Raw genomic sequence first — 10,545 nt, 5'->3', positions numbered from 1 at the left:
AGGCTAATTTGATCCTCCACACTGAGACGATCGCTAGAATGATTGACTTGCTCCCTGACCTCCAGGGTCTGACTTTCCTGATTAGTATTCTGGGGGTGTCTGAGGGACGAAAGCCCACTGTCTGTCTTCGGGGCTGGTGGCAATGTGTGCTCGCTTGCTCGCTCTCACTCACTCACTCTCTTTTTTGGGGGGGAACTGTAAGCCACCAACCTACGACCCTGTACGGATGCAATTGCTGTGCTGAACAATAAAGGAAATGTGTAAAACCTACTTTTCCATGTAAAGGTCCATGTAGCAAAAGCATGGCATCTTGATTTTAATTAGTAAAGTCTACCTTGTTGCATATCAATTAAAACCACAGTGATTAGAGAATGTTTTTGGTGGTGAGGTTTGGAGGGGGAAAAAACCTCAGGAATATTTGAAAGTCTAATTTTCTGGTTGTAAAATGAACCTTTAAAAATCCCCGTAGCAGTCAAAGGCAATAATGGTGATCAAACTGTAAATGATAGGCCATACAATAGCAAGGAACAGAAAAACAAATGGAAATTAAGTTTAGATGAAAATCTAACCAAATTGAGAAAAATTAACAGTCAAATAAAATGTAAACTGAAGGACAATTCCCTGAAAATGTCAGAAAGACCTTTACAGATGTCACAAACAAGGTTCAAGTCTGCCTGCTATTAAGTTGAACAGAATGGATGAATGGAACTAAACTGAAATTAATTAAATCATCTTAAATTGCATCTAATTTTTAGAATATTGAGCAAATCAGGAGCAAAGAAATCCATTCCATAGCATAGCTAAACTAAAGTGCTTGTACTTTTTCCAACCCATTGCTGTTAATGGTACTAAATTAGCAATCTGTTCCATATAAACCATTTTGTGAGCTGGCCTACAGGTACTTTAATTATATTGCAAATAACTGGACTATATCAGGGTACACAGAAACAATGGCTCCATGGATTTCAAGTGGACAAAATCAGTGGACAGCCAAATAAAATTGGGCTGACTGGTCATTAATTTTAGGAAGTGGGAAATACCTTTTTATAACCATGAACCATATACACATTTGCACCAGTTTATGAGTAATCTGTTTACAAGATTATTCTGCTGCATAACAAATTCATATGTCTCATCTTTGATCTGTTTGAAAAATCTGAGAAATGTTTAGGAAATCTAAAATTTAATGACATCCTACTGATTTGACTGAGAAAGAGAGAAAAACTAAATCCTTTGTAATATAAGCCAACAGATACACCCCTACTAAGTGCGAACGTCTCCAAAACTATATTGCAATGCTGGCAAAAATAAAGGGATGACTGTTAATAATAATTTTTAAAATAGCTGTTAATTTTATATAGTATAATTTGTAGAAATCCACACTGCTAGTAGCAACATGATAGGATTCTCAGAATTCCTAAACTGAGTCCGACCTGTAACAGAACTCTTCCATGCAGCACTTAATTACTATACACTTTTTGATAGCAGTCTTGAAATTTGCAGTAAACTGAATGCACATGCCATATGTGATCATTGTGGATATTACAGAAAAGAATTCCTTTTGCATTCCAATTCCCATTTCAGATTTAGACCTACCAGTATTCTGGATTAGAAATTTAAAGCATAAAGATTTTAGGGTTCAGATACTGTTTCTTTTACAAAACCGTTTTAAAAGCACAATAGATCCATGCCAATCACAGTATCAAGGGGACCTGGGAAGTTATTTCCCTTGAGAAGTCAAGCAGTCCTAGTGGGGCTCTCCATGGGTGCAACAGGGTCAACATTAAAGGGATATTCATGAGGAATAAGGGTCTAGACCAGATTATTATTATTTTAAGACGAACTCTGACATGAAGATTTCAGTCTCCAAAGGCCACTGAAATTGCAATTATCAACAGGGTTATCTCTATCCTGTGAGTATGTGTGCCTATGAGATAAAGAGAGATATAATTTTGGCACCAAACTGATTTTTTAAAAGGGGGGGGGGGAGAAATTGGTGTGAAATATGAACAGATAATTCACAAAATCCCCAGTCTGTACTAGCAGGTGTTTATCCTGATGGAAAGGTTTGGTTTAGTTCTGCTGAATCATGAGGCAGGTGGTTCATCACTTCACCTGGAAGCTTTTGAGCTGGGAGGGTTTCTCTAGAGAGTATTTGGATAGCAGTAGTATAACCCTGTGGGAGAAATCTTGGGAGCATCTGTGCATGTCCTGAAGGATTTGGTTCAACTTGGTTATCTTGCTTATTGCTGTATCATTAACATTAAGCTAGAGGAAAGGGTGGCACTATAATTAGCATGTACATATGTGAATGAATGAGTACCTGCTCACCGCATTATTTTCCTCCAGATTCTTCAGGAAGTAGAGTTGCCAGATATTAATTAATCCAACAGTGATCTTGTGTTTTTAATAGTTGTAAACATTTTGACAGCTCCTTATGTGCTGCTTAAATTCCCCTATTAGCCCCAATAGTTTTAACCAGATCATTCTACAAAGTTTAAGGTTGCAACGTTTTAAAGATTCAGTGCTTAGCAATTGGAGGGGTGTTATGGGTTGTTTTTTTGTTTGTTTGTTTGTTTTGGTTTGCCATAACCACTGGTTACTTCTACAAGCTTGGTGTGTCCAGTGCATATGATTTAGATCTTTTATCTAGACAGAGCTAGCCTTGGTACTGAATGTGTGCTACTAAGGGTGCAGTTCCCAGAATAAATCATTTCCATTAATGGCACAATTTGCTTTGAGCAGAATATGATTAATTTTTCTCACAGGTTTTAATGTGCTCTCTAGAATATGTTCATGTTTTTGAAAGCTTAGCTGTAAAAGGTCAAGTTTCTACACTTCTGCTTAATACTAATAAATTATTAAGTAAACAACAGGACAAAATGAGCAACAAGATTTTAGGACAGAAACACTTTGGAACACAGCATATATCAACAAATTAGTATTACTGCAGTTGCCAATATTACCTCATACAAGAGACAGCCTAGAGACCAGATGTCTGATTTGAAGTTATATCCATTTTCATGGATCCTCTCTGGAGACATGTAGTAAGGTGTTCCCACTGAAACAAATGTAGAAATATAACAAACAAAAACTTTAAAATTCATTCCCATGCTTTTAAGTAATGTACATTCCTGAATTTGGGCTCAAAGATTATTTTGTGTTAATTACAATTAGGACTATGAGTAAATAAGAGATTATATAATACAGAGGAATCTTTTAACATTGACACGAACTTACATGATTGTGATATTATTTCAATTAATGTAAGTTGTATTTTATAAAGTTTAGTTTAAATGGTTTATACAGAATATAAAAATATATTCCCTTTTCTTAATTTACCAATGAACTCACTTCTTCAATAATTTAGCAATTCAGACAATTACATGAATCTAATGTTGAATATTGCAAGACTCACAGTTGTTTTTTTACAATACCAGAATGTGCTATTACATTTAGTTATCTGCATGGCATTTATTACACAGAAATTGTATTATGGTTCTGTAATTAATGAGGCATTTCACTAATATTTTTGTCTTTTGCACTGAGGTCAGGTCCTAATAAACTACTACTGATTCAGAAACAAAATTTTGATTTTTACTATGGCTATATCATATATTCAAAACAAAACAAGAACATCAAATTTAAGTTTGAAGGAGGTCTAATGAACAGCTGCTTTTTCATTTTAATTTGATGATAAAATCTCTTGATGTCCCAATTGTATTAAACAAAAGATGATTTAAAAATACTCCTTTCTCATGAAACAAAATACATGTATAGACAGACAGACAGATCTTTCCACTTGCAGGTCAATTCTCATAAATTTAATGAAGAGCCACTGAACTATTAGAATCAATGGTTGGAAAAAAGAAAAAAGATGAAGGAAGGATTGCACTAATTCTTATTCTTTTTCTCTTGTTCTCTGTATGTGTGGGCTTGTAAAAAAGCAACCGCGTGAAGATCAATACCAACACCTCTATGGAGATCTTCATATAGGACAATTTGTGTACACAGCACACACTGTCTCTTGCGAAGGGCTACATGCTCAGATTCTTGATACTTGTCCTCATGGCAGAAAAAAACGAACACATCTAAAGTGAAATAGTATGTATGTCTATTTCACTGAATGTATTTCAATTCTAAATAATAAAGACCACATACACACAAGGAACTTTACTAGCAATAACCTAAATTCCAAAATAGATAAACTGTAATACAGTGGGCCCTTGGTATCTCCTGGGGTTTCATTCCAGGACACACAGACCCTATGGATACAAAAACCTGTGGCTGCTCAAGTCCCATTATATATAATGACATAGTAAAATGGCGTCCCTTATATAAAATGGCAAAATCAAGGTTTTCATTCTGGAATTTATTTATTTATTTTGGTGTGGAATATTCTGAAGCAATGGCTGGTGGAATCAGTTAATGCAGAATCCATGGATTTAGAGTGGATATGCTGACTGCATACATTTTTTTCTCAAATAAATGTGTTTTGGATTGATATTATTAAGATCTGTGTCACAGAGCTGAAGAACAAAATTAAAACTCAAAAGATTTGTAGAAATGGAATATAGTGCTTTTAAAATTAATATATGTCTGTGAGGTTTTTCACTACAGTGTATTCTTTATTTATCTACTGCCTAAAAATGCACTAAATGTCATCCTGTACATGTCTACTCAGATATAAATTGAGCAGCATTCAGCTGTGCTTTTTCACAGTTGAAGGGGTATACAATTGTAACCTAAATGGGTGTTTCTCACACTCTTGTCCTTGAGGGGTTTTGAACTTCAGCTCCCCTAAATCTCAGGCAGTATGGCCAATGCTCAGAAAACCTTGGAGCAGAAGTCCAAAGTCTCAAACTACAGTTTAAGAATCACTATTCTAATTTATATTGCCAAGTAAGCCATAGCATGTTTGGAGAACTCTCTTCAAATCATTTGACAAGGTGGTTCAGTACCACATAGCAGATCGTTCATCTGCTTTCCGTACCTAGAATGCTCATGCCCCCAAAACACATCCAACAACACACCTTGGTGTGGTGAAAAACGGCTTGTTCCATTCAGTTAGCAAAGCATCTCACTAACTGGTAAGAGTTGCCACATACACCAGTTTTCAAAGACTGCAATGTGCAGACAGGGCCCTGGGCCACTTTGCACAGTTTCATACTCAAAGAGATTTTCATTCCATGCCAAAAAATGTTGTTAAAAAGAAACCTTTAAAAAAAAAAAAAAAGCAACGATTTAGCATGAGAAAACAACAGTGTTTATAAAAATTACTTTTGCAAAGGAAGTTTGACCTGAAAAAAAATCCAACCTGTTTTTAGCTGCCACTAAAACAAAGGCTAAAATATCCTCGCATGACACAATATGCATCACAAAACCAAGGCTAATGTAATACTAATCTGATTTGTACAGATCTGCAGTTTTTGTGAGTCTAACATACAGAGCAGGGAATTGGTAGAGAAAGACTTCACAGAATCTACAGGGGGCAGCGAAAAACACTAAGGTTTGAAGGTTTATAGTGCACCGAAAGCAAAAGTACCTTTAACCAGTAGTTCTCAGAAACCTGCTGTTACATTAGGGGGTTTGAGATGAGTGTGAAAGATTGATGATACAGAAAAAGGAGAGTAAATGCTTGCATTTTGCGGAGTTTAGCCTAGCCTAACACCTCAACTATAATACAAGCTGAAGCTTTCAATAATGACTTTCAGACTTCACACAAACAAATGAGAGAAAGAACTGCTACATCCTACTAAGATCAGTTTAACAACACAGACAGCTTTGGTCCTTTCAAAGGCCCTTTCTTCCATTCTTCTCAGAACATCAGAACATGAGGGTCATTTAAAAAAAACTGATTGGCAATAGGCAAAGGATGGATAAAAGCAAGAACATATTCAAGCAGTGCATAATTAACAACAGACTACATTGACACAAGAATGTATCATGGGATGGCCACTTGCATGCCAACAATGAAAAATGAAAAACGAAAATGTGTCTGATAGAAGGGTGGGGGACCATCAGCCTTTGGGTTGTTTTGGACTGCAACTCCCATAATCCATTGCTGTTATGGGCTTTCAAGTTGGCTCCCAGCTTATGGAATCCTATCATGGGATTTTCTTGGCCAGATTTATTCCGGACGTTTGCCGTTGCTTTCCTCTAAGGCTGAGAGAGGTCATGCACTGAGTTTCCATAGCTAAGTGGTAATTTCAACCCTAATCTAGCAGGCTCAAGCAATCAAACCATTATGCCACCCTGGCTCTTCAGACCATATATACTCCACTATAAGTCATCTTGTGGAGAGGTAGAGGGTAGGTTTTGGGTCCCAAGTTACGGAATTTCTTATGACCTATGGATAAGTCAAGGCTAAAACTAAGGGCCATGTGACAAAGGATGTAAAGGGCAAAGCAAAGAAAATGGCAAGTATATTAGCAATGTGATTAAAGCCTTTAAATTTAATTTGATAATTTTGCCTGATTTTAGCCCTGGTTCTGGAAATGCTGACAAAGGTGCATATAAATGTCTTATTCAATTGCCCTGATTCCCCACTATAAAGCAGATATATTTCAAATGTTCCCTTTTGTTCATCTTTTCCATGTTTGCCAGCATAGTAGTTCCTTTGCACCATCAAGTAAAAAAATCACAATGCCTCCCAGAGATTGACACTCTCCATAACTGTCTATCATTTGCTGACAGGTTCAACAAGTCTTAAGACCTGTTAGTCATCAGTATCTCTGAAGAGTCTACAAATTGGCTATGGAAACCCACTTGGTGATCTTGGCAGAGACACGCACTGTATCTCCCCAAAAAAACCCTATGATAGACTCACCCCAGGGTCATCCTAGGTTGGAAATTACTTGAAAGCACACAACAACAACAACAACAACAACAACAACAACAACAACAACCAAGATGCTTCTGAAAAGCTCACAGGCCAGGTCTGAATGCAACAGCCTTCCTTTCATATATGTTCTTATGCTTGAAAACTAGACGCTATGTTGCTATTGTACATGGATGTTCCATCTTGTTCTTATGGCTAAAAACTGCCAATAGAACTATTTTCCATTAATCTCTCCAATCCTTGTTTCAAAAATATTTAATAAAAACCAAGTTACCAGTGCAAATACAGAGATGATATTGTCAGAGGTAGGTATTCTACTGCTAACACAGACTGTACATTGAGACTATATACAGAACAAAGAGACCCACAACAAAACAAACATTCAGTGTAAATCTCCACCTTCCAGTATTCTATTTAGTTTCAAATTCAGATTTAAAAATAAATTCAACTAATCATGCTGCAATTGTTTTATTTATAACCTGGGAAATGTGCTTAGTGCTTCTATAGGACTGAAAAGTAGAAAGTAAAACTGATTGAAATAGAAACAAGAGTGAAACTATTCTGCCCCTTCTACTGCACAACATAAAGAGAAACAGAAGAAACATCAAAAAGAAATACAGGCAACAACTAATTGTCTGAAGTGATCATATCTAGGGCCTTTTCAGAACCCTTGGCTTCCTTCTTCCTTCTCCCCCAAGCTGGGTGGGCCAAGCCTGTGTGTGTCTCAAGCCAAAGAGGAGTTTGCAAGATTGCTTTTGGAGGATCCATTCCCTCGAATTCACTTTCACCCATCCAGATGCCTGATCTGGAGCAATGGTTTTTCAGGGGCTTCCAGAAAGCCCATTCTGATGGGGAGGGGGGGTCAAGGGAAATGATAATCAAAAAGCAACCCAACACACTCCTCCCAGCTTGAGGTGTACAGAGCTTGGTTCTTGGGTCTTTTCAGCAGCCTTGGCTTGCTCCTTCCTTCTCCCATGAGTTGGGCAGGCCAGAACTGACCTGTGGGTAAGTTAACCCAGGTTTTCAGGGTAAGTTTTTAAACTAAAATTTCTCGACTTATACTTGAGTATATACAGCAATATATCTCCATTATCCATGCTGAATAGAACTTCTAAAACTTGATGTCCAAAATATCTGAAGGGTAAAATCACCTTTGGTCCATCAGCACTTTACCTCTGCTTACTACGGTCAGCCCTCTTTATTCATGGATTCCTTATGCATGGTTTCAACTATTCACAGTTTGAATATACAGTGGACCCTTGTTATACGCTGGGGTTTGTTTCCAAGATCTCCCGTGTATAACAAAATCCGTGTATGCTCAAGTCTCATTACATATAATGATAGAGCAAAATGGTGTCCCTTATAAAAAATGGAAAATCAAGGTAAATTTATACTTTTTTGGAACATTTTCAAACTGTGTATGCTTAAATCCGTGTATAAAAAATCCGTGTATAAGAAGGGCCGACTGTATATATATACCCGATCTAAGCAAACAACCTAAGCAAGTTAGCCAAGAATAAAAATAGTCCTTCAAGAAAACCAGCATCATCCCTTTTTGTGCAACTCAGCTTCAGTTAGCAGGATCCAGACCTTACAGGACAACTTTGAGGTTTTGTGACCACCAGGAACAAGTCCCCGCAACATGGTGCAAAGAGTCCATAAACAAATCAGTATTTAGATTTGAAAAGCAGCAAGGTTCTCTGGGTTTAGAAGAAGGCTAATACACATTGAAAAACACACACCTAATTATTCAGAGGTGAATTTAATTTTAAGATAGAGGAATAAAATATACTCAAGTCAATTGGGAAACACACACACACACAAATTACAGGAATATTTACAATTGGGGGGGAAGAAAGCTAATTCTCTCTCTCTCTCTCTCTCTCTCTCTCTCTCTCTCTCTCTCTCTCTCTGCATACCGGACACATAAGCATGGACATATTTATGAGTCTCCCTTATCTGGAATTGCTAAATCCAAAATACTCCAAAATCCAAAAATTGTCCACATGAGCGGCTGATATAATGACACCTTGGCTTTCTGATGGCTCAAGCGTACACAAATTTTGTTTCATGCACAAAATTATTTAAAATACTGTATAAAATTACCTTCAGGCTATGTGTATAAGGTATATATGAAATAAGAATGAATTTTGAGTTTAGAGTTGGGTCCCATCTGCACACTACAAATACAACTATTTCAATATATATTAAAAAAATCCCAAACATCCCTGGTCCTAAGCATTATGGATAAGGGAGAAATAACCTCTAAAGCAAAACTATGGAGCACACATAAAACAGAGGACCTGACAGGATAAAGGAGAATAAGAGGCAAAAAAAAAAAAAAGTTGTATTCATTTTTATAAGAAAAACTGCCCATAGCTTAAGTGATGAAAACTGCCCAACTACTATCACAACAGTCCTGAATCTTGGTATTCACAGGAATTCTTTCCAAACAAATCTTAAAAAAATTTCTCACTAATCAGCTATGGCTTTGAACATCCAGAAACCACTCAGATAAAAAGAAATAATGCAAATATTTTGAATGTCATGGTATCCCAAAGTGCTCAAAGCCAACATGCAGACAGGTTGATACAAAATGGAATGTTACAAACAGGCATGGAAAAGTAAGACATAATTTATCTATGATCAGTAATGCTGATAAGTAAAGGTTCCTGATGAATAATACTCTGTAACTCTATAACTGCTTTCAACTTAACATGAATGAAGAGCCCTATCCCTACTATAATGCTGAACATGTGAAAGCTGGCTGGTATGGAGATCCATGGGTAGAGGCTGAAAACACACACACAGCCCAGTCCCAAGGCTTACACAGAGTGGCAAACAGAGACATGGTCCAGGCAGTCCAAGGTGCAAAGCAGTCCTGAAGCAGAATACAAAGTCAAGAGGAGAATTGTCAGAAAAACTAGTCCAAAAATATGTATCAAAAGTCAGAGAGCTGGAAGCCAGAAATATAGTGGTCCCTTCTCTTACGCGGGGGATCCATTCCGGATACTCCCAGGTAAGGGAAATTCTGTGGATGCTCAAGCCCTATTAAAGATAATGGGGCTTGTGCCTGCTGCACTCGTGCCACAGGTGTACGCACCATTACTTTTTCCAGCGTGCGGCACCGCTTCTTCTGACGCAGCTTCCAGTGTATGCTGGAAGCCACATAAGGCGCGCCCACGTATGATGCAGGCGCACAGTATCAGACACAGTTTTAGATGTTCATAAGCTATTGTTCTGCAGCAACAGAATGGCTTGGGATGAGCTAATTTATAGCTAGCAGTTAATCAGCCCATCTGGCCTGATAACTCAGTGTCCTATATTTCAAGTGGAGCAGGTCCATGCCTAATGTTTTGCTCCAATCGCTTTGGTTTACATTGCTTGAGAGGGTGAAGTTCCCCTGCCTCCTCTCCCTGATCTGTAGCTGCTGCTGGGGCAGACAACTGTCTCTGTCTCTGCTGGTGCTATGGCAGGACTTCTAGTCTCTTTTGGCTCCAAGTGGGTCCCATCATCCTGGCTCTCTTCTTCCCTTTCTTTGCCTGAGAAAGCTTCTTCTAGGTAGAACATGATGACAGATCACATGATAAGGTGCAGGCTGACAAGGCCTTCATCAAAGTAAAGACCTGTTAGACTGCTCCTTATTGATTCTCCCCACACCTTGATCCTAGCCAATGATTTTGGTATGGATCTTAAAAAGTGGA

General features: G+C 37.7%; 1 protein-coding gene across 3 annotated transcripts in view; it reads right to left on the bottom strand.

The window, feature by feature from the left end:
- The window catches only part of LOC149316906 (serine/threonine-protein kinase Nek7), a 77,827-nt gene that overhangs the window by 19,968 nt on the left and 47,314 nt on the right, over nt 1–10,545 (bottom strand). For all 3 annotated transcript variants that reach the window (XM_089516498.1, XM_089516500.1, XM_089516501.1), the window contains one exon: nt 2,967–3,061. In XM_089516498.1, the coding sequence (XP_089372624.1) occupies nt 2,967–3,061 (95 nt within the window). The remainder of the gene's footprint in view (nt 1–2,966; nt 3,062–10,545) is intronic.

Source organism: Sceloporus occidentalis, unplaced genomic scaffold (assembly GCF_023333645.1).
Source record: "Sceloporus occidentalis isolate IW3139 unplaced genomic scaffold, rSceOcc1.0.p SCAF_3, whole genome shotgun sequence".
NCBI classification, from domain to species: Eukaryota; Metazoa; Chordata; class Lepidosauria; order Squamata; family Phrynosomatidae; genus Sceloporus; species Sceloporus occidentalis.
Note: the sequence above shows the minus strand (reverse complement) of the source record. Positions and strands in the feature narration are given on the sequence as shown.